Source organism: Odocoileus virginianus, chromosome X (genome assembly GCF_023699985.2).
Source record: "Odocoileus virginianus isolate 20LAN1187 ecotype Illinois chromosome X, Ovbor_1.2, whole genome shotgun sequence".
Taxonomy (NCBI): domain Eukaryota; kingdom Metazoa; phylum Chordata; class Mammalia; order Artiodactyla; family Cervidae; genus Odocoileus; species Odocoileus virginianus.
This window is the reverse complement of record NC_069708.1, coordinates 33660508-33686370: the sequence shown is the minus strand read 5'-3', so window position 1 is coordinate 33686370 and position 25863 is coordinate 33660508. Positions and strand designations below refer to the sequence as shown.

The 25863-nt window shown below is 36.0% G+C and overlaps 1 protein-coding gene across 1 annotated transcript; it reads right to left on the bottom strand.

The window, feature by feature from the left end:
- Nucleotides 1-2738: 2738 nt before the first annotated feature.
- On the bottom strand, nucleotides 2739-24778 carry TENT5D (terminal nucleotidyltransferase 5D). Its single transcript, XM_020880282.2, has 2 exons — nucleotides 24687-24778; nucleotides 2739-5551 (listed from the first exon to the last, which is right to left on the bottom strand). Exon 2 carries the CDS (start codon nucleotides 5530-5532, stop codon nucleotides 4360-4362), a length of 1173 nt encoding a protein of 390 aa, XP_020735941.1. The 5' UTR covers nucleotides 5533-5551; nucleotides 24687-24778; the 3' UTR covers nucleotides 2739-4359.
- Nucleotides 24779-25863: the final 1085 nt, after the last annotated feature.

Here is a 25863-nt window from a genome sequence, read left to right as displayed (position 1 = left end):
ACATGACTGAAGCAACTTAGCACACATGCACTTGAACCACATACCACTCTCTACTGTTATTTTCATGCTGACTAATCTACCCCACTGATATCTCCAAAGCTGCACCAATGCTAAAACAAGATTCAACTTCAGGTTCTCTTGTTGAGCCGAAGGCCCAGCATGACTTGTTATATTTTACAAGGAAAATGGACTACTTATTAGAATTTTAAAGAATGGGTCAAATTCTATCACCAGTCTAGGATGTATAAAATGTAAATTTTCATAAATCATCATGAAAGTATTTGGATTTAACAGGGTTAATCAATCCATGACTTTTGATTTGGAGTTATAAGAGATAATTTTGTCAAGAGGGCCCTCTCAAGATATTTATCTCTTGGAAGAGTCACTTATGCATTTACAGCAGTTAACATCTTGGCCATAAAGCACTGAGAGGTATATCAATATGGTATTCATTTTTAAGAATAGAAAGTTTATTTTTTTTGAAGGGTCATAAAAAGAACATGCACAACAAAATCATATACAGATTGTCAGTTGCTCTTTTAAGGGCTAAATCTAAACAAATAGGGGTTTCTGTTGCTGTTTCAAACATTAATATAATTGATGCAGACACAATAACTGTGTGAAAAATAACCTTACATTTCTCCATATTAAAGCAAAACAAAACAAAACGTACAATGTATAGAGCTTAAAGATCACCTGATGCATTATTAATTTGGTTTCCAGATAGCATATATTCAAAATAGTGTATTTCTGCTCAAACTTAAAAAAATTCAAGGAAAACTGTTCTCTTAAGAGCTGACATCACAACAAACTACACATGCTGGAAATATGTTACTAAATGAAGCAGTGGATTAGCAATACAATTTCCAATACTTATTACCTAAATTTTATCATTATAACATATAAAATATAACTCCTAAAACAACAGCAGAACTCAAAAAATTAATGTATTTTTTCTATAATGGTAAAGAAAATAAATTGCCAAGCAGGTTAAAATGTTGGGTTTTATGCCTTGCCACAATAGACTTCATAACAATATTTACCAAATTGTAGTCCCACATATCTCCCAATCCTGTTTTAATGTTAACTTACAGTTAATTATTTTTAAAAAATCCTCAATAAATGGAAATGCTATATGCATATATTGATATAATTTTGAAAAGCATTACGGATTTTAAACTTCAAAAATCTTCTCATTATATATCGTAACTTGGATGAGTATTTTCAGATAATAGATCCATGGAATGAAAGAAATTTTAATCAGATCTCAGGCATTTTGCATATTGATATCTTTATCAATGGCTAAAACTAAAGTGTGGCTAAAGGCAAATTTTAAAATCTCTTTAGTTTGGATGCATTTTAACAGAGTCTTTGAGATAATATTAAAAAATGGGATTTGGGTCCAGGAGTTTCCCCAATTTCTTAAAGAAATTCACAACTTTTCTAGCTCTGATATTCTTTTATTTTGCTGGGCTCTCATTTAAAACAATAATTAATCTTTCTTTTCAGTTTTCTTCGACTAAACTGGACATCAGTCACCATTAGAATATCTCTGAATTTAAAAGTTACAAATACTCTACTAATAGAACTTTGTGTAAATATTTGTGAAATGCAAGAATATTTTAGTTTCAAAAATATGTACCATTAACTGACACCAAATTTGTCCCGCTGATATGGATACTAGAAGTATATCAGAAAGTTTTCTTTTTTTGGTTCTGGTTAGTATTCTTGAGGGGGAAAAAACAACTTCTGAGCAAAGACTCAGCCTTGAATTTGTGTAAAATTAAATAGGAAAAGAAAACACCATTTCTCTCTTGTAATGGGATGACATGCTACAGAGTTATATTTAAAGTAACTTCTAGTAACTCCTTTAGGCCATGAGGCTGGCATTCATTTCTTTATAAAAGGCTTTTCCATTTATTATCCTAATAAACAGAATGAAATAAAACTGCTTTTCAAGGCAACTGGCCTAATTTTGGAGAGATGCTCACACACTAATGAAAATATATGTTTTTCTGCTCAGTTGGGAGCAAAGAACACAGCATAGCTTGATGATGGAGTCAATAAAGGAAACCATGAGAGATAAAGCTGTAGTTTTCTCTTTAGTGATACCATTTCCTTCAACAAATATGGGCTCCCTCTCAATAAAAAAATGAACTTTTACAGGTATTCAATGTATGACAAAAACCACTGCAATGTTGTAAAGTAATTAGCCTCCAACTAATAAAAATAAATGGAAAAAAAAAATGAACTTTTAAGATGCCAGTTCTGAAGCTTTTCTTCTATAATGGAAACATATGCTTGCCACGTTAGGAGGAAACATGAAGCTCTCAGGCCATTCTTCCAGCATTATTTAAAGCTTTAGGAGAATATCATAGGGAATTCACTTTTTAGGGAAGGGGTTTAAACTCAGTAGGACCAAAGGAAGTTAAGGAGGCACATGGGTGATAAGATGGGATTCCAAATAGCTTCAAAATTCTGTTATTCATCATAAAATGTTACTCTGCAATATACTGAATCTTTAGCCACGACTCATCACTATCATAGTTCTTTTATTCTTAAATACTTTTCCTATACATCTTGTAATTGTTTTTTTTGGGGGGGTACTGTTAATATAGCATATAATCCATCAATTTTACACACAAGCACTTTCATTAACTAAAAACTAAAGAGTATATTAAGACAGAAAGATCAGTCATTTTTAGCCAATCCATTACATCGCCAATAGACTACTGAACTTTCTTTTTAATATAGTATTTGTAAATTCTTTATTTGTCCCAAGCAAGGAATTGAATACATACAATGTTTTAAAGCTTCATGCTTGTGAGATATATATAGTATTTATATATATTCATACATATGAATATATATATTTTAATATAACTCTTTAAAAATATACTAATGGTCAAAGCTACTGTGGTAAAAAAAATCTCAATATTGGTTATTTGAAAACGCCATCTTTGGTGTACTTCTTGAGTCTAATAACGTAATAATACAGAGAAGATGGATTCAGCACAGTTGTTTAAGTGCCAAATTCTCAGACTATGCCTGTTGGATCATGCTGCGATGGAAAAACTTGTAATGGCCAGAGAAAACTGAGATGGAAACTAATAAAAATTCAGAAGCAAGTAAAAATACTGAAGTTATCTGAGGGTCTTATTTATATTCATTCAGGATAGCTCCTCCTGTCATCCCAGGTAATATTGGTCATGGATCCTTTTCTTCATTGTAGGAAGAAAATATTGCTTTATTCCCACGGGCATATTGCTAGCAGAATATGTGATATAGTGAGTAGATATTCAGATACTTGATGAACATATAAAATTGCTGAATAAATTCCAGCACGATGCAAAACCTCACATGAGGAGGCACTTGAATGTCATGTTAGAAACATCTTTGGTAAGGGCAAAATGGAAAAAAGCTTCAGTGAGTAATAATGAAAATATATTCACTTACTTATTAACACTAAAATCTCCACATATTAAGACGTTGGTCATACTGGTCATAAAAATGGTAAATGCCATGGATAAAAGCCTCTGTTAGCTTTTTGCTTTTTGACATTTAGAGTCTTTTTTTTTTTTTTTTTTTTACCAGATGATGATAGAAAACTTCACATTCAGAGTTGGTCATTTTAATTCTTTTCAACTGTTTGGGGGAAAAAATAAAGAAATCTGTATAAATGGTCACAGTACTGGCTGTCCAGCTGGGTGTATTCTTCTTCAGATCCACAAATCAACCTGATAGTTGATAAATTACTAACGTCCAGTGTTATACAGAATCGTTTTTTTTTCAGTGTTCCTTAAAATTATAGTAAGAGTTTGTATCTGAATAAATTCAATTAGGAAACAAAGTATATGCTTGCAAAGTCCAGGATTTTAATGTCTTCTGAATCTGTTGTCTTTGAAATCAGGCATTTTTGTTAGGCATTGAAAATTTATTGATGGTACTATTCACTAGAAAAAGAAATGAAGTAAAGGTAGCAAAGGAACTGACTGAATACAGAATTGTTGGCACTGGTCTTTTCTGTACCTCTGGATTTTAAAACATGAGCCTGTTCTTTTATATTTTAATCAAATATTCATTCAGTCATTTCTAATGTATTTGTCATAGCAAATTTGAGTCATAAGTAGTCAGATTTGAAAATCATTTTAAGTGGTCTACAATATTTGAAAGTTGCCATATCTAAACAATAACATTTGAAAATCATTTAAAAAGGTCAGTTCATAGATGATATTGTATTTACTGTGATGGTTTAAGCTATAAATGATAAAAATAGTTGATAACTCCATAAATTTGGAAACTTGCTTCTAGAAGGTGTTTAATTAAAGCAGTTTCTATTGTGTGTGGGTGTGTCTGTTTTTAAATCATACCATTTGGCATATGAAAGTGCACTGGGTTGTATGGCTGATAGAACATAGTTGGTGGTCCAGATGTTACATAATAAGTAGGGTACCCTCCCTCAGCAACGACGTATGGAGCAGGCTGATAAAAGCAAGTTACGTTGTCGGTATTAGGTAGGATATTCTGTTCTCCAAGTACTTTTAAAGCCATAAGGGCAATCATATTGAGGGTCTGCCTTCTTTCATATCCCATGAGGCAAACTGTGCTCTCATTCACAACTCCATGCAAGGTCATGAGGTAGTCATACTTGCTCTTTTCTTCACCTATGAAATGGTTGCGGAGGTATGATTCAATCTTCTTTTGCTGTTCTGCTACATCAGGAAAATCAATGAAGAATCTAGAACACATATAACGTTCCAGGGTCTTGATTTCTGATTCACAAGCTGGTTTAAAGTCACGAACCAGCAAGTTGCTGTATTTCAGAAGGCCACCACCTCTAATTTCTTCAGGTTTTCTGGTAGATATAAGCTTGTACTGTAAATGTGTCATTGCTTCTTGGAAATCTCCATACATGCTTTCAGCTACCACAACAGGACAGCATTCATTGGTTAGGTTACCATTTTTGTCACTGTAGAAATCCAACATGGGATCCAAGACAATCTGAAAGGAATCTACACTAAATTCAAATTGTCGTCTGAGTGAATTAACAAATTTTAGCTCGACATTCTTCCCAGTGTTATTTGACAGAGAGATGAGACTCCAACGATCATGCTTATTGCAAACTTTAACCATCTTCTGCACATAAGCCTCTTTCATAGTATTCAGGGTGATCTTATCCTTTTTTACACCTTTTGGTAAAAAGTCGAATAGACAACCTAGAACTACATCCTTAACAACCTGAAATTCTTGATCACTTGGTAGTTCAACACCAAAAATGACATCCAGATCCTTATAGCTGATTCCATTGTGGCTTGCAAGTATGTAACTTGCTGTGGAGCCATTCAATCGAGCATCTTTAACAATAATTCCTTGCTGTATCAGTTGATCTTTCACAACATGAATAATATCTTTTGGTTTTACTGCCAATGTGGGGAAATTTCCCCTTCCATGAACTGGAATTACTTCATCTAACACTTTATCCAGTGTTATAACTTGATCATAAGTGAGATTGCTGAATCTGATTTCAGACATTATAAGGTCAGTAGATCAACTAGAAAGTAAGCAAAATATTGAGAAGAAATTTAGCATCTTGAAATTAATGTTTAGCTAAAGCATATGAAAAGTTAAGTATAGACTTACCTTCAACATAAATCAAACTAATACTAGACAGTAAATTATCAGTGCATTTAATTGTGTTCAAATCTATAAGTGAAATAAAGGCCACTATTATTGTGTCAAAATTGTTAGATTGATTGGTTCATGTAAACAAACACTCTCACAGATTTGTTAGAGTTGTAATTATTTTTGATGTGAAATTGTGGGCTTTCTCAATCATTCTTCATAAACACTATAATGAGTATATTTGTTTGGTGGTATAAATGCCGTTCACATGACAACCATAGTATATAATAGAGGTTAACTGTCATGAATTTAAAGTGAGATCAAATAGCATGTCTGTGTATGTTAGACACAACTGACAGAACAGCGTAATATTTAAAAGCAATATATAGAATTTTTAATCCAAAAGCATCATTCTATTATTGTTTCATATATGTATTGTTACTATCATTTTTAAGAAAATTACTGAAGTCCATTATTATAGTACAAATTCCTTGAGTTGCTTGAGAGTAAGGAGAGTACCTAATGCAAAACCTCTTCTATGTTCCTGGTAGCTCTTAAAGAAATGCTGGTTGAAGAAAATAAAAAATGTCATTAAAAACAAAACAAAACAAAACAAAAAAACATGATACTATTACATTTGTCGCCAAAATGAGAACAAGTATATACAAAAGCATAAGATTCCTAATTTTGTTTTCTGCAGATGTGTAATATGACATGCTCAGAAAATTTTATACTTGGGGGAATATTAGGAAGTTAAAATTATAAACATTATAAATATAATTAAATTTGATTATATTATGATCTAATTAGGTACATTTATAGTTATTTATAGTTATTACATGGATCTTCAAATACTTTCTTAAAGCTATTTAAACAGTAAACCTAGTAAATGAATTTCATTATAGACATAGATTTGGGTTTAGGCATTCTTTCCAGAATTCCAGAAATAAAAATTACACAGAGCTTAAGACAGATTTATATAGACAGTATTCATATTTGGTTTAACTAGGGAGCAATTAGAACAGAGTTTAAATATTTAGCCTTTTATGTTGTATATTTCCCCAGTAGAACTATAGCAAATAGAATCATCTTATTTCAAATCTACTGAATCATTGACTACACTAAAGCCTTTGACTGTGTGGATCACAATAAACTGTGGATAATTCTTATAGAGATGGGAATACCAGACTACCTTACCCGTCTCCTGAGAGACCTGTATGCAGGTCAAGAAGCACCAGTTAGAACTGTATATGTAAAATTGACTGGTTCAAAATTGGGAAAGGAGTATGCTGAAATTATATATTGTCCCCCTGTTTATTTAACTATATACAGAGTACATCATACAAAACGCTGGGCTGTTTGAATCACAAGCTGGAGTCAAGACTGCCAGGAGAAATATCAACAACCTCAAATATGCAGATGACACCACTTTAATGGCAGAAATAGAGGAACTGAAGAGCCTCTTGATGAGGGTGAAAGAGGAGAGTTTTTCACTTTTTCAAGCAGGCATCTGGTCCCATCACTTCATGGCAAATAGAGGGAGGAAAAATGGAAACAGGGACAGACTATTTTCTTGGGCTCCAAAATCATTGTGGATGGTGACTGCAGCCATGAAATTAAAAGACGCTTGCTCCTTGGAAGAAAAGCTATGACAAACCTAGACAGCATATTAAAAAGCAGAGACATTACTTTACCAACAAAGGCCCATATAGTCAAAGCTGTTTTTTCCAGTAGTCATGGACATATGTAAGTGTTGGACCATAAAGAAGACTGAGCACCAAAGAATTTATGCTTTCAAATTGTGGTGCTGGAGAAGACTCTTGAGAGTCCCTGTGGACTGCAAGGAGATCAAACCAGTCAATTCTAAAGGAAACCAACCCTGAATATTCATTGGAAGTACTGATGCTGAAGCTGAAGCTACAATACTTGGGCTACTTGATGTGAAAAGATGACTCACTGGAAAAGACCCTGATGCTGGGAAAGATTGAGGGCAGAATTAGAAGGAGGTGACAGAGGATGAGAGGGTTGGATGGCATCACCAACTCAATGGACATGAGTTTGAGAAAACTTCAAGATAGAGAAGGTCAGGGAAGCCTGGTGTGCTATAATCCATGGGGTTTCAAAGAGTCAGACGCAACTTTGCGACTGAAGAAAAAACAACATTTCACATCTGTAGAACCAACTTTGACAGCCCAAGCATGTTGCAAAAGGCTAGTTAAGCAATGGCAGATCTGTTAGTGAGAAGTTTCTTTACATGGTATCCCCATGAATATGAATTAAAGCGTATTAAACTAATTAAAGAGTAATAAATGAATTAAAGAGTATTAAAGAGTAATTAAAGAGTATATGTGATGAAATGGTCCACATAACGTGTTGTGTGATTTATTTTAAACCACAGTAATTGCCAATGTTCATTCAATTTTATTAGCTATCTCAATATCCAAATCAATCCTTAAAGATAAATGAACTGACTACACATTGGGCCATTGGATGATGGTCATTCATCTGTCAAGTGAAATTATCTTTGTAGTATAAACTAACTTTATATCTTTAGGAAAATGGAAAGAACAAAATGCTATATGAAGGACAGAATATGCAATAAGAACTGGCGTGTTTATTTTCTAATTAATTTTCTTGGAATTATCACTGAATTATTTGAAGCTAAAGAAGTTTGTTATCCTCAAATTCTCAATTTGGAAAACTAATAGTTAATGACATTGGCTGGTTTCATGTAAAGACTTTAGGGAATTCAATCATTTACTTAATACATATTTTAGCAATACCAAAGTAAATTATGCCATTTTAACTTATATACAAATAAGTTCCCCAAATCCTTTTTTAAATGCAAATTTATTTTGTAAGTGGAAAATTTTCTTTATGTAATGGCAAATTTCCTGTTCAATATTAGGTAAAAGTTAAAAACTCAATGTCCAAAGAAATTGCCTGGTGACCCACTGGTTATGATTACGTACTCTCACTTCTGAGGGCCTGGGTTCAATCCTTGGTCAGGGAACTAAGATCCCACAAGCCACGCGATGTGGCAAAAAGGAAAAATAAATCAATGGCCTAATCCCAGGCTTATAACCCTCATTTAATCCCTACTTTTAACCACCAATGATCTGAAAATAAAGATCATTCACATTGTTATACTGACATTACTGAAGTTATCAAATTTGTTTTTGTACAAAAGTTTCCAGGACCTTTATATGTAAACAAAACCAACCAAAAATAAGCAATTTGTTACAGCCTGGATAGGGAACCAGTGCTCTTTTACTGTAAAACCTCCAGTTTAGTAACACTAAGGTGTCCTGTTTGAGTGAGTGCTCTGAGCCTGAGATGTACAACCGAGCACAGAGTGATATATCTGTCTGGCTCTGCGTTTCCACGGATGTGCCTCATATTGCTTAAGGCAGACCCGAAGGGGGATTCTGACATGGGGTTTATACAGTCCCGCCAATGTCAAGAGGCATCCTTTGTCCCCATGAGGGGAGCAGCTAAAAGTGGATGAGCATATCGTCCGAACTTTCCTTTCCTGGTCAACTTTTCCTGGGCTCTTTGACCATTTTACAACTGCTTAGGGAATTGAAGCTACTAACCTTGTATGCCAGATTGTAGATTTTTGGAGGATTTTTCAATCCATGCTGTTGTGTTCTTCTAGCTAGATCCCCATCTCAAGTTTTGCTAGTACTATAGTACCTAACCTTATTAGAGATCAAAAGTTACATCTCAGCTGTTTTCTTCTTTTATTGTTAATCTTTTTTTCCCATTTATTTTTATTAGTTAGAGGCTAATTACTTTACAATATTGTAGTGATTTTTGCCATACATTGACATGAATCAGCCATGGATTTACATGTGTTCCCCATTCTGAACCCCCCTCCCACCTCCCTCTCCATCCCATCCCTCTGGGTCATCCCAGTGCACCAGCCCTGAGCACTTGTCTCATGCATCCAACCTGGACAGCTGTTTTCTTATAAACTGCAGGCAGGAACACTTTAGGGCGCTAGGTGGAGCTCTAGCTCTAGGAACATCTCCTTGGCAAGAAATCACTCTCCTGGCAGCCTGCATGAGACCCCAGAAACCCAGAGATGAGTCCTTGTCACGATCGTGCCTCTGGACTATATGGATAGAGGCAATGCTAGCAAACATGAGATTTCTGAGAATACAAATCATGGAATCCAAGATTTGGGTACATGGAAAGCACTCCAAAAGGTTACTCTGTTACACCCCAGGTAGCATCAGGGGATAAAGGGGAAATCAAATGAAGATTTTTGATGATAAAGGACTGGACATCAATTTGGGATGCTCCCAGGTCCACCCCTGGAGCATCTCCTCCCATCCTTGTTGTGAGATGAGGAAGGCGGACAACTAAGACAGTTTCGGATGCCTTAGTTCCACCCCTGGGTGCATCTCCACGCCCCCCCCCACCATGTGTGGAAAAAGGAAGGGTGGACATAAACAAATACATTTTGGGATGCTGCAGGGTCTACCCCCTGGCACATCTTCACCCCTGCTCAGTGGTAGAACGAGGAGGGTCAGATGAAACAAACAATGCACCTGGGTCAGCAAGGTAGACTAAGTCCAACCAGATGGTCAGAAAGAGGAAGCTTTTGGTGGAGAGTCTACCTCTTCCTCATTTAGAGCAGGGAGGGATGCCTCTGGTAGAGAAGCAAAAGTGCTGGATGCTGCTTTTTCTCTTTTATAGATGGGAGCTTCACATAGTTCCAGTACTACCCCTTTAGATTGCATCTTGCAAAACGGATGTTTGATTCCCAGAGCCTAAAAAGTCCCTTATATACAGGCATTATTTGATTTAAGAGAAGACCTCACTCCCAGAGAGACAATCCCTGCTGGTACAACATCTTATCAGTCAGTCTACCCCTGTCATCAGAGCCAATTTGAACACTCTCTGGTTTAAATTTTAGCTATGAAGGAGAGATGACATTTTTGACACTGGATGGCCATGATATTCTTTAGGATCCGGGGAAAATTGGTTAAAATAAAATCTTTTTAAAATTGCAAAACTGGCTCTTTTTACATATACAATTAGGACAAAGCTGGCTTGTTTATATATATATATATATATATATATATATATATATATATATAGGAACTATGATCCTGTCTGAGAAGCAAAAACATGCCTAGAAAAATCCTGAAGTTAACTCTTTCCATGTCCTTGAGAGATGCAGTTCACCCTGTCTGAAACTCCAGCTGTGAGCGAATTAGCAGAACTTCAAGTCAAGGGGAAAAAAAGGACAAAGAAACATTTTAAACATCAAGTGAAAAACTGTTAGATCTCTCTTGGTCCAGATTTATATATGTCTTGGTGGTCTTCGTCTTTGGATAATATTGCTGAGGTTAATTTGCCATAGTTGCTGAAGGAAAGTAAGCTGTGTGTTTTTAATAAACATATATAAGGGATGGAATTACATTCTATTAAAGGGAAAGGAAGTTAAGTCTGAACTTATAGGTGATTGTTATGGTCAAATAAAATGATGAATGTAGAAAGTGTAAAAAAGGTTTGTAGCAAGTATACAAAAAGTATGTGACAAGTGGAAAAGAGTTTTGTGCATGGCACAAGTACCTTAAGATATTAAACTGCCTTTGAAATATTTTATTATTACTTGGGCTAAGTAAATAACTCTTGTTTCACAGTGAATATAAGCTGGTACCAAACCGGAAGTTGGTTTTCTCTCCCTATTAAAAGAACAAAGTGTTCTTAAAATATGGTTTTTGATATGTTATATTGCCAAGAGGTTTAATTAAGTTATTAAAAAGACACTTTTAAAGCTTATCTCAGTAACCAATCTTTAAATAAAGATCAGATGCTTCAAGATCTACAACCAGAAGATTAACAACAGGCTATATTCATTTAACAAACTAAATCAGACAACCTGGAGATATCACTGGGCTATATCTAATGGAAGTTCTTGACTTAAGTTCTTACTTATAATGTTGCCTGTTTCAAAAATGTTGTTCCTTACATTATCAAGTGTGTGACAATGATTGTAATACAGTGACTCTATATATAAGAAGCCACAAGAGAGAATATTTTCCTAAACCAAGAGGCTAGTAAGACAGGCGTGGTCCAGAAACTTTTGCTACTCAAAGGGCCTAGTCCAGTAACAGCACACTGAGTGGCCTATCAGTGAAATCTTCAACAGACCTGGAAATGAACCTTCCTACAAGATGGTCATAAGATGCCCCCAAACCATGGTCAAATTCATAGCCACGAAGGGGCTCTGTGACTGAAAACTGGCACTTGCTATCTGCCTCTATGAAGATTAAAACATGGTAATATCCCCTGAAAGGAATTCAGGTGGAAATCAGAAATTAGGCACTCTGTGCTCTGGGAAAAATGGACAAAACTGGCCCTCAGACAGTCAGATATTTTCAGGAAAACAATTTTTCTTGAGCCCAGGTTCTTACATCTTCTCATACCTAAAAACACACTAAAATTGTTACAAGATTTGTCTGTTAAAGTTCAGGTTGTCACTCTTTCAACTACTTCTAACTGGGTTTGTTCCATTTTTATAAACAGGGCAACCCAAGTGTTGACTCTATCTAGACCAGGATCAAAATTACTACCAAATGTAACCTGATTCTTATTCTTGTTTGGACCACTGATTACAATAATTCTGTTACTGATTTTTGGTCTCTGCCTTTTCACTTTCTAAAGGATACAACAACTTCCCAGACAAAATAATGGTGATACACGGATTCTGGTCCCTCTTCAAAATGGACTCCCCTGATGTTCCACTCTGGTCACAGATACAATTTTGGTTTACAAACTCTCCTTGGTGAAAAACTATCTTGACCATAATAACTGTAACCATCTTATTCTTGCTGTTTGCTCCTTACATTTGTATCTGTATAATGGGATTTGTTTCTAACTGTTTGAAAGCCTTTAAATTACAAATGATTGTTCACGCCCCTCTAGTTATTACTTGGGTCCCTTAGATCAGAGATCCTAAACAAAAGGGTAAGGAGAATATGTTGCTTCAACAACTTAGGGACAGCACCACTCACCAGCAGGAAGCAGTTATAGACAGATTGCTTTGCCCCTTTCCCTTCAGCAGAAATATTCTCCTAAAAGAAAAAGCAGGGAGTGAGAGAGCAGGTTGACAGGGAGTCTTGGAGAGTCTAGGGACCCCCAAGGAGGAGGAGGCAGCAAACATTTTCTTTTATCCATACATCCTTTTGCCCATTTCACATAGGATATGTTTTTTCTTAAGCTCTGTGTTACTATGACAACAATCTATCTCGCCTAAAAACTAGCTTTTTTTAGGCCAAGAGCTAATGATTACAAACAATATTTCTCACCCAGGGATATGCTGCTCAGATCAAGCTCTCCCTGGCTAGTCTTGAACCAATGTTATCTCAAAATGTATGCTACGAAGAAAGGTCTGGGTAAAACTTTCACAACCTTGAGCTCTGGGTTAACCCATTCCTTCTGGCTAATCTCATGATGACATCATCTCAGAATGTATGTTACAGGAAAGGGTCTGGGAAAAATTTTCACAACCTTGAGGCATTCCATTTATCTATTCTCAACAGCTAACAGAAAAGTATATAATGCTTTGCTTAAACTAGTGAAGCAGGTACTCTTTCTACCCCCTTCCGATACCTATGTCAAAAGCTTTTTCTATCACTTCCACTTTAATAAAATCCCTGCTACACAAAAGCTCTTGAGTGATTGAGACTGCATCTTTTGTCCCAGAAATAAATCTTCTCCTTTGGAGACCACAAATTTGGTACTGACCATCGTTCACCATATGCTAAACTATCATCTTGGGGGCTCATCCAGGATCTGAACCTGGGACCTCTCATGACTAAAGTGAAAACCATGCCCCTAGCCCAACAAGTCAGTTGTGTCTGCTACACAAAAGCTTTGAGTGATTGAGACAATGTCTTTGGTCCCAGAGTTACATCTACTCCTTCAGAGACCACGAACCTGGCAGCACCATTCACTAAACACTGTAAGCTATCAGTATCTTAACAGGTTTGGTTTTTTTATTTGGAGATTTGGATTGACACATACACACCATTGAGACTATGTATGAAATAGATAACTAATAAGAACATATGGTATAGTGCAGGGGACTCTATTTAATGCACTATGGTGACCTGAATGGGAAGGAAGCCCAAAAGGGAGGGGGTATTTGTATATGCATAGCTGATTCATTTTGCTGAACAGCAGAAATTAACACAACATTATAAGACAACTATACTCCAATAGAAATTAATTAAAAAAAATCCCAGCAGAAAACATTTTTTTACTTGATTATTGTGGTAACCCATAGCATGTGATACCAGTTAGAGATAATAAAAATATCTGAGTCAGTTCTAATGAGGTGGATGAAACTGAAGCCTATTATACAGTGAAGTAAGTCAGAAAGAGAAACAAAAATACTATATATTAACACATACATATGGAATTTAGAAAGATGGTAACAATGATCCTACATGAAAGGGAAGCAAAAGAGACACAGATATAAAGTAATTAGCCTCCAACTAATAAAAATAAATGAAAAAAAAAAAAAAAAGACCAGACTTTTGGACTCCATAGGAGGAGGCGAGGGTGGGATGATTAGATAAAAAAGCATTGAAACATGTATATTACCATATGTAAAACAGATGACCAGCACAAGTTTGATGCATGAAGCAGAGTACCAAAATACAGTGTTCTGGGACAACCCAGAGGGACAGGGTGGAGAATGAGATGGGATGGGGGTTCACAATGGGAGGACACACGTATACCCGTGAACGATTCATGTCTATGCATGGCAAAAATCACCAAAATATTGTAATTATTCTCCAATTAAAAAATAAAATAATTAAAAAAATAAAAGAAGTGAAAGACAATGTAAGTGAGTTGCTTTAAATGGGACAAAAGTGATCTCTGTGACAGTAGAGAGCTCCAGTGATTTAGTTGCCTGATTAGAGTGAATGCAAATTAAAAGTGGAAGTCTGTTTCTAATATGCATAATATTGATAGGACTGAGATTGAAGATTAATGCACTTTTAACTCACTTTGCCTTGAAAGACATGAGTATTTTGCAGTTATCACTACATATCAACAATTTACCTATATATCTCAACTACTTTGAGTCCACAGTAATAATGCATATTTCTTTTTCTGAATTCCTACAGCATCCACCTATATGATCTTAAGGCAATGCTTAGAATGGTCACCAAATCAGAACAGATATTCCTTTACAGAGATAGGGATGATTCTATAGAATGTTTCAGATTACAGGCATACTTCAAAGACAGTGTGGGTTTGGTTCCAGACAACCACAATAAAGCAAATATTGGGAATTCATTGGCAGTCCCATGGTTAGGACTCTGGGTTCTCAACATCAAGGGCCCAGGTTCATTCTCTGGTCAGGGAACTAAGATCCCACAAGCCTCGTAGTGTGGGGCATGTTGGAGCCACTCCTTCATTCTGAACTCTTAGAGCTAGAAAAATAGAGACAGCCATGCAGGGTGAGATTAATAAAGACCTTAGGTCAAATGAGAAGCTAGGTCTGTCTTACTAAATAAAGCAAATATTGTAATAAAGCAAGTCATATATTTTTTGGTTTTCAGTACATATGAAATTTGTATTTACACTGGTCTGTAGTTTATTAATGGAGTAGGAAACGGCAACCCACTCCAGTATCCTTGCCTGGAGAATCTCATAGACAAAGGAGCCTGACAGGCTACAGTCTATAGAGTTGCAAAGAGTAGGACAAGACGGTAGTGATTTAGCATGCATGCATGTAGTTTATTAAAGTGTACAATGGCATTGCCTAAAAAAATGTGCATACATTAAAAATACTTTACTGCTAAAAAATACTAACCATCACCTGAGCCTTCAATGAATCATAATCTTTTGCTGGTTGAGGATTTTGCCCCCAGTGTTGATGGCTACTGACTGAGAAGGGTGGTGACTGCTGAAGGTTGGGGTGCCTATGGCAATTTCTTAAGACAATGAAGTTTTGGCACACCAATTGACTCTTGCTTTCATGAATGATTTTTCTGTAGCACGCAATTCTGATAGCATTTTACTCACTATAGAACTTCTTTCAAAATTGGAGATTAAATGTTAATATTGTGACTTCTTCCCATGAATCACTAATGTCCTTAATAGCATCTAGAATGGTGACTCCTTTCCAGAAGGTTTTATATTTACTTTGCCCAGATCCATCAAAGGAACCACTATGGCGGCTACAGCCTTACAAAATATATTTCTTAAATAACAAAACATGAAGTCAAAATAAGTCCATGGGCTACAGGATGGATGTTGTGTTAACAGGAATGAAAACAGTATTAATCTTGTATATCTCCATCAGAGCTCTTTGGTGACCAGGAACATTGCAAATGAGTAGTAATATTTTGAAAGGAAACTTTTTTTCTTAATGGTAAGTTTCAACAATGGCCTTAAGATATTCAGCAAACCATTCTGTAAACAGGTATACTGTCATCCAGGTTTTGTTGTTCCATTTATAGATGCAAGGGTAATAGATTTAGCATAACTCTTAAGGGTCCTAGGATTTTCAGAATGGTAAATCAGCATTGGCTTCAGGTTAAAGTCACCATATGCACCAGCCCCTAAACAAGAGAGTCACTTTGCCCTTTGAAACTTTGAAGTCAAGCAGTGATTCTCTCCAGCTATGAAAGACCTTGATGGCATTTTCTTCCAATACAAAAACTGCTTCATCTACATTGCAAATCAGTTGTTTAACACATCCAGACCACTAAACATTTCTCCATACCAGCAACAAGGCTGTTTTGCTTTATTATAATCTACTTCTTCACTGGAGCGGCATTTTAAATTTCAAGAACTTTACCTTTGCATTCATGAATTGGTTGTTTGGTGTAAGAAGTCTAACTTTCAATTAATGTGGACTTTCTACCTGCCTTCCTCACTATGCTTACTCATTTCTAGCTTTTGATTTAAAGTGAGAGATGCGTGACTTTTTCAAGTAAACACTTAGAGAAGTCATTGTAGGGTTATTAATTGGCCTAATTTCAATATTGTTATGTCTCAAGGAATAGGAAGGCCTGAGGAGGGGAGAGATATGGGGGAAAGGCTGTTCAGTGGAGCACTCAGAACACACACATTTATCAATTAAGTTCACAGCCTTATACGGTCATTGTTCTTGGTGCTCCAAGACAATTATAACAGCAACATCAAAGATCACCAATCACAGTATACCATAACAAATATAGTAACAATGAATAGTCTGAAATATTGCAAGAATTGACAAAATGTGACAGGTGCACAAAGTGGGAAACTGCTGTTGGAAAAATGATGCCAATATACTCATTTAAGAATGATTACATAGGCAGGACACTTGAAAACATAAAGCGAGATCCTCTATGACCGACCTCCTAGGGTAATGGAAATAAAAACAAAAGTAGACAAGTGTGTCCTGATTAAACTTAAAAGCTTTGGCACAGCAAAGGAAACTATAAGCAAGGTGAAAAGACAACCTTCAGAATGGGAGGAAATAATAGCAAATGAAACAACTGACAAAGGATTAATTTAAAAAATATACAAGTAGCTCATACAACTCAATACCAGAAAAATAAATAACCCAATCAAAAAGTGGGAAAAAAAGACCTAAACAGAAATTTCTCCAAAGAAGACATACAGATGGCTAACAAACACATGAAAAGATGCTCAACATGGCTCATTATTAGAGAAAAGCAAATCAAAACTTCAGTGAGATTTCACCTCACACCAGTCAGAATGGCCACCATCAGAAAGTCTACAGACAATAAATGCTTGAGAGGGTGTGGAGAAAGGGAATCTTCTTGCACCATTGGTGGGAATGTAAATTAACACAGCCACTATGGAAGACAGTATGGAGATTGCTTAAAAAACTAGGAATAAAACCACCATATGACCCAGCAATATATGGGCCCTAGGCATATACCCTGAGGAAACCAACATTCAAAAAGACTCATGTACCCCATTGTTTATTGAAACACTACTTACAATACAATAGCTAGAATGTGGAAGTAACCTAGATGTCCATGGCAGAAGAATGGATAAAGAAGTTCTGGTACATATACACAATGGAATATTACTCAGCAATAAAAAGGAACACATTTGAGTCAGTTCTAATGAGGTTGATGAACCCAGAGCCTATTATACAAGAGTGAAGTAAGTAAGAAAGAGAAAGATAAACATTGTATACTAATGCAAATATACTAATGAATCTAGAAAGATGGTACTGAATAACTTATTTGCAGGGCAGCAATGGAGACACAGACATAGAGAACAGACTTATGGACACAGGGAGAGGGGAAGAGAAGGTGAAGTGTATATAGAGAGTAACATGGAAACTTATATCACCATATGTAAAATAGATAGCCTTCGGAAATTTGCTGTATGTCTCAGGGAACTCAAACAGGAGCTCTGTATCAACCTTAGAGGGGTGGGACAGGGAGGGAGATGGGAGGGAGGTTCAAGAGAGACTGGACATATGTATACCTATGGCTGATTCATGTTGGTTTGACAGAAATAAACAAAATTCTGTAAAGCAATTATCCTTCAATTAAAAAATAAATAAATTTTTAAAAAGCATGGTTGCCACAAACCTTCAATTTGTAATAAAACAAATATAGTATTTCTGAAGTGTAATAAAGGAATGAATAAAATGAGATAGGCCTGTATATGACAGATGAAACTAGTTGCAGGATGTAAGAAAATAAAGATAGATGTACTTAAGGTTGACCTCATGCAGTTTAATGCATCTTTAAATAAAAATTCTTAGCTGCAACACCTTGAAGTAGACTCTTTCTCTTTGGCTGTCATACTAATTTTTATAAATGTGATAACTGAAGTTTTTAAAATGTGATGGCTGAAGTTTCAAAAGTGTGTATAAAGTAAAACTGAAGTTAGACAATTCCAAAGAACTTGTTTTTCCTTTCAATGAGATTCATTAGTTGCTTTTTCCACTAAAATTGGAGTAGGTTTTACATATAAGGATAAAAATAAACCTGTGTTTTGAGTCAAATTGTAGACAAATGACATTTTCTATAAAAACTAGTACTAACATTAAGCTCTGTGGGCAATCTATGAAATTCTTTTTATAAACACCCTAATCACAATGCATTTATCAGTTGCTCTAATAGACAGTTATTTTAAAATCTGTTCAAAATAAATATCTTGACTAAAAATTATTGTTTAAGATAAAGCATTCGTTCCTCCTTGTGGACTTTTTGGCCAATTACATTCAAAAGATTAGCTACAAAGCAATCTTAAAACATATCTCAGGTTAAACTGTGGCAACATACAAGTGTTTTAAGTGAAAATGTGAACCTTTAAAACTGCACATTTTCAAAGTTTTTAATATAATTAACATTCTGATATTTAATTTATATATTATGGAATTTAGAATTGCAACATTAATCTGTGCTATTTTAGCAGATTTGTAATTGATCTCAGTACTTGAGTCCTACAACATGTACCACTCATGCCATAAGACATTGTTTAGTTTACAAGTTTATAGCATTTAAAGATTCAGTAGGGAGTTCTCAATACATGTTCATTTTTAGCATTAGTTATTTTCAAATTTGGTTCTGAAGAATGAGTCACATTATTTCTAATGCTAAAACAGTTACAGTTTAGGTCAATTCACAAAACTATTGCATTTGCAAAGATTCACTTTCATTTTCCAAATGTATAACTTCTTACAAATGTACCTCAGATGATTATGAAGCTTTAGAAAAATTCTTTTTTTAATTGTCATTATTTTTAAAATGACATCTTAAGCCAATTTTAAAATATATTTAATAAAAATTTTCAACTACTAGAAGTGATAAAATGCTAAGAGATGTTGCTGTGCTTATTGTAATTAGGCTTGACCCATGGAGGGAAAGAAAAGAGAACATCCATTTCTCTTGTACCAGAAAATATTGGAAGTGTGCAAGCTTTCATTCAGACCTAGAACAAGGCACACATATAGTTTCTATTTCAGTGTTATTCATATCCTGATCTGTCATTGTCTCCATTTTATTACCATCTCTTTTCAAATACTTTGCTTAACTCCATTTCACATTCTAAAATTCAGTGTTCTTTACTGACTGAAAATTTACATGAATTTTCAGTTTTTGCCACAGATGAAAGGGAAATAAGTTGTTCATAAAATTATTATATATGGGTGGCACCATGCTAAAAGATGGTCTTTTGAGTGGAAAAGCTCAGGTGAAAAGTGCATTGGGACAATAAAGATAAACATGGCAGGCACCTAGAGAAAAGAACACAAAGGTCCCAAAGAGAAGCAGCTCTAAATTTAAAGGCATGATTTATAGAAGCTGAAAATGAACTGCCTTTTCCTGGGTTAAACCTCTGTCCCTGATCCCTGAGAAATCTTATCACTTTCTTCCAGTTCTGTCCCAATCCACATACATACACTCTGTTGTGTTCACTTTTATTTTTTTGTGTTGTTATGGATATTGTTTGCTGCTTCTAAGTTTTAAAAGCATGTACTATTCTAAAGGAATTGTCTCCCAACTCCTTTCAATTTTAGTGCCAATCCCTTACAGTGGGAAGTATGGGGGCTGGAGGCACTGCCTCCTCCTTCTTTCCCATATTTCCTTATTTGGTTGTCAGAGGTTGATAGCTATGCAAATTCTATGGGCCACCAAATCAGGCCTCTTTGACTTCTGACGTACCTAATGAAAAGACTTGCTGACTCTCCAAACTATCATTAACCTCAGTGAAGGGAGCTGGCCAGAGAGAACTCTAGTTTTCTTTGGAGGGAGTGACTGGATGGGGATATCACTGAGAAGACTCTAAAGTGCAATGGGTTTCTGGGAAAGCTGTGGGCTAAAGCTGCCTAGTGATTCCAAAGTGCCATCCTTTCTGCACTGGACCCTGTTCAGCTCCTCATGATAATAAATAATAAATTTATTATCATAATAAATAAAGTAACCAGGTAAGCATTCCCTTCATCATTCCAGATTTCATATCCCTTTGTGGATAACACTGCCAGCACTGAAGGGATCAAGGATTCTCCAGAGAATGAAGGGCCTCAGAATTATAGTCAATGACATATACACCTTCCACATGACTTAGGAACACTATCTGAAGAAGCAGGATATTAGGAACTCACTAGAATGTTCAAGGAAAAAGACACAACTTAGAAGAAAAAAATTCTCTTTGTTTGCATCTCTCCCCACCTCTCCCCTCACTGGACCCTCTGGCAGGCTGTAAGAATTCACTTCACCAACTGCGGCTCTCTTCAGTTTCCTCCAGGCAAGGAGCAACTGAAGCAGGCAGGGATGTGGCACTAGAGTAAGGCTCTGGAGGGGCCTGCTGGTAATCACACAGGAGAATGGGAGGGGTGTCAAATAGAGAGAAATAAAAATGCAGAAACTAAAACAAAAATAAATAAATAAGGGAAGAAGGAAAGAGAAAAGAAATTAAGGAAGAAAGGAAGGAGAACAGAGAGAGCAAGAACTTGCAGCAACTTTCAGGGCTGCTAAACTGCTGCTGTTCAAAGGCAAATGGGTGCTGAAATTACTTCCCCAAATAAACTCCTCTAGTCCCATTCACTCACTCCACAGATTCCCTTCCTGCTAGGCTTAACTTGCTCTGTACAGTAAAACCATTTCCATGGTAATCTGTAGCCACACAAAAGGTCATCTGTAATATTGAGTCATGAATACCTCTTACACCAGGCTGGTGATCTCTCCACTACTTTCCTTTTTTCTTTAGTGCTGAACTTTCTCCAGTGGAATAATACTCCTTTTCTTCCTTCCCATAAAGAGAAGGGAGATTTCTTCTCATTCCCATAGTGTATTGCTTTTGTCTTTCCTACCTTACACTCATCCAACTCCTCCTATGACACACAAATGAGTAACTCGCCCACTTCAATCTTTGTCAACACAAACACAAACTTAAATTCAGAAGGCAGTATTTCTGGGGAAAAAAAAAGTGGCTTTTTAAACTCTCTTTATCATGAGTTCCCTCCCTTACTTTAACACCATCTGTTCTTTGTTTTCCTAGAAATATTTTAAGTCCTTATGTTTTTCTCTATATCTTTAGCCACTTCTCATAAGTTAAAACAGGTGGATGGCATTCCTTAAAGACACAATTTCAAAATTCTATCTTTCACAGTTTAAAGTAGAACTACTTTAATGAACGGTTAAAGTAAAATTACTTTAATTGTTGTCTGAGGAGGCCTTAAAAGTAGCTGTGTAAAGAAGAGAAGTGAAAGGCAACAGAGAAAAGGGAAAATTTACACATTTGAATGCAGAGTTCCAAAGAAGAGCAAGGAGAGATAAGAAAGCCTTCTTCAGTGTTCAATGCAAAGAAAGAGGAAAGCAATAGAAATTCTAGGGAAAGACTAGAGATCTCCTCAAGAAAACTAGAGATATCAAGGGAACATTTCATGCAAAGATGGGCACAATAAAGGACAAAAATGGTACAGACCTAACAGAAGCAGAAGATATTAAGAAGAGGGGTAAGAATACACAGAACTATACAAAAAAGATCCTCATGACCCAGATAACCAAGATGGTGGGATCAGTCACCTACAGCCAGACATCCTGGAATGTGAAGTCAAATGGGCCTTAGGAAGCATCACTATGAGCAAAGCTAGTGGAGGTGATGGAATACCAGTTGAGCTATTTCAAAACCTAAAAGATGATGCTGTGAAAGTGCTGCACTCAATATGCCAGCAAATTTGGAAAACTCAGCAGTGGCCACAGGACTGGGAAATGTCAGTTTTCATTCCAATCCCAAACAAAGGCAATGTCAAGGAATGTTCAAACTACTGCATAATTACACTCATCTCACACGCTAGTAAAATAATGCTAAAAATTCCCCAAGCCAGGCTTCAACAATACATGAACTGTGAACTTTCAGATGTTCAAGCTGGAAAGAAAAGGCAGATGAACCAGAGATCAAATTGCCAACAGCCAGTGGCTCATAGAAAAAGCTAGAGAATTCAAGAAATGCACCTACTTTTGCTTCATTAACTATGCTAAAGCCTTTGACTGTGTGGGTCACAACAAACTGTGGAAAATTCTTCAAGAGATGGGAACACCAGACCACCTGACCTGCCTCCTGAGAAATCTGTATGCAGGCCAAGAAGCAACAGTTAGAACTGGACATGGAACAACAGACTGGTTCCAAATAGGGAAAGGAGTACATCAGGGCTGTATATGTCACCCTGCTTATTTTACTTATATACAGAGTACATCATGAGAAATGCTGGATTGGATGAAGCAAGCACAAGCTGGAGTCAAGATTGCTGGGAGAAATATCAATCAACTTAGATATGCAGATGACACCATCTTTATGGCAGAAAGTGAAGAAGAACTAAAGAGCCTCTTGATGAAAGTGAAAGAGGAAAGTGAAAAAGTTGGCTTAAGTATGGCAAAAACCACTACAATATTGTAAAGTAATTAGCCTCCAACTAATAAAAATAAATGGAAGAAAAAGAAAACTAAGATCATGGCATCTGGTTCCATCACTTCATGGCAAATAGATGGGGAAACAATGGAAACAGTGACAGACTTTATTTTTTTTTTTTTTTTCAAAATGACTGCAGATGGTGATTGCAGCCACGAAATTTAAAGACTCTTGCTTCTTGGAAGAAAAGTTATGACCAACCTAGACAGCATATTAAAAAGCAGAGACATTACTTTGCCAACAAACGTCCATCTAGTCAAAGCTATGGTTTTTCCATTAGTCATGTATGGATGTGAGAGTTGGACTATAAAGAAATCTGAGTGCCGAAGAATTGATACTTTTGTATTGTGGTGTTGGGGAAGACTTTTGAGTGTCCCTTGGACAAAAAGATCCAACCAGTCCATCCTAAAGGAAATCAGTCCTGAATATTCATTGGAAGGACTGATGCTGAAGCTGAAACTCCAATACCACCTGATGCGAAGAACTGACTCATTTGAAAAGACCCTGATGCTGGGAAAGTTTGAAGCCAGAAGAATGGGATGACAGAGAATGAGATGGTTGGATAGCATCACCAACTCAATGGACATGAGTTTGAGTAAGCTCCAAGAGTTGGTGATGGACAGGGAAGCCTGATGTGCTGCAATACAAGGGGTCACAAAGAGTCAGACATGACTGAGCGACTGAAGTGAACTGAACACTAATGAAATATACTAAGGTATGATTAGTAATATTAAATCCATTAATCTATTGTTTCTGACCTTTGCTTGTAATAAAGGTTATTAATAATTATTTAACAAATTATTCAATTGTTTTATTAGCACAAAATAAGAGTTCACTTTCAAGGTACTGAAAGACTGTGCAAAAGAGGTAACTAATGAGTGCTTTATAGGAAGAAAAATGAGTCTTCCCTAGTGGCTCAGGCAGTGAAGAGTGCAATGTGGGAGACCCGGGTTCTATCCCTGCCTTGGGAAGATCCTCTGGAGAAAGGAATAGCAACCCACTCCAGTACTCTTGCCTGGGAAATCCTGTGGACAGAGGAGCCTGGCAGGTCCCAATCCATGGAGTTGCAAAGAGTCAGACATGGCTGAGCGATTAACACACACACACACACACATATGTAAACATACTTGATTATTGATCACCTTAGTTTTAACTTTCATTCACCGATATGTAGTACTTAAACATACTTGATATCCAAAGAAAAAATTAAGTACAGAACTTTAATACTTCATTTTAGAAATCTATGAAGTTAAATTTTGAAAAGCATTCACTATCAGGTTATCAAGATGTCAATGTGTTACTCAATTAATCTGGGGGTTTTGTATTTCCTTTACCTTGGAGTTGCAAATAAACATAATTATTGATACTACATGAACACATGTTATATCTCCCATTTATTACTGTTGACTTAGCACAGAAAATGAAATATTAAAATAATCACTGATGCTTCTTTCAGCACATTAACTGTGTTCAATTTTACCAGAGCCATATAGACACAATTATTAACAAAAGAGCTAATTTTCTAAGATATTCAGTATATATGCTTTAGTTGAATAAAATGTTTTTGAATAAAACATAATTTCAATGTTTACACACAGCTGAAACTAAAAGTAATAAAATTCCCTTTCTATGAGATTTCCTACCAGGTCTTTTGTTAGCACACTTTGTTGAATTTAACACCACCTTCTCTGAAGACTAACTTTCTTCTCAAGAGTTCACCATAAACTGATCTCCTCACATTCTCTGCACCTCACTTGCAACAATCACATGGATACTGTTGCTAGGAGACCAAGAATATTACTGTTGCATCATTACCGCTATTATAGTTGAGTATTTTCAAATGAGCATTTTTATATGAGACAATTATGATTTCCAAGTCTCAAATAAAACAATTCTACATTGGACATATTAAGGATTAACATTTCTCAAGTTATTTTGACTTCAATAAAAATAGTAAAAATAAATAAATAATATATACAGATGAATTTGCTGTTGTTGTTCAGTTGCAAGGTTGTGGGTGACTCTGCAACCCCATGAACTGTAGCACACCAGGCTTTCCTGTACTTCATTATGTCCTGAGTTTGCTCAAACTCATGTCTACTGAGTCAGTAATGCCATCCAACCATCTCATTCTCTGTTACCCCCTTCTCCTCTTGCCCTCAATCTTTGCCAGTATCAGGGTCTTTTCCAATGAGTTGGCTCTTCACATCAGGTTGCCTAAATATTGGATCTTCAGTTTTAGTGTCAGTCCTTCCAATGCACATTCAGGGTGGGTTTCCTTTTAGACTGAGTGGTGTGATCTCCTTGCTGTCCAAGGGACCCTCAAGAATCTACTATAGCACCATTCGAAAGCATCTATTCTTTGGTACTCAGCCTTCTTTATGGTCCAACTCTCACATCCATACATGACTACTGGAAAAACCAAAGTACCTTTGTTGGCAAAGTGATATCTCTTCTTTTTAATATACTCTTGTCATAGCTTTTCTTCCAAGGAGCCAGTGTCTTTTGATTTCATGACTGTAGTAAACTTCTGCAGTGATTTTGGAGGCCAAGAAAATGAAATCTGTCACTGTTTCTGTTTCTTCCCCATCTATTTGCCATGAAGTGATGGGACTAGATGACACAGTCTTAGTTCTTTGAATGCTGAGTTTTAAGCCAGCTTTTTCACTCTCCTCTTTCACCTTCATCAAGAGGCACTTTAGTTCCTCTTCAATTACTACCAATAAAGTGGTATCATCTGCATATATGAGGTTGTTGATATTTCTCCTGGCAATCTTGATTCCAGCTTCTGATTTACCGAGCCTGGCATTTTGCATGCTG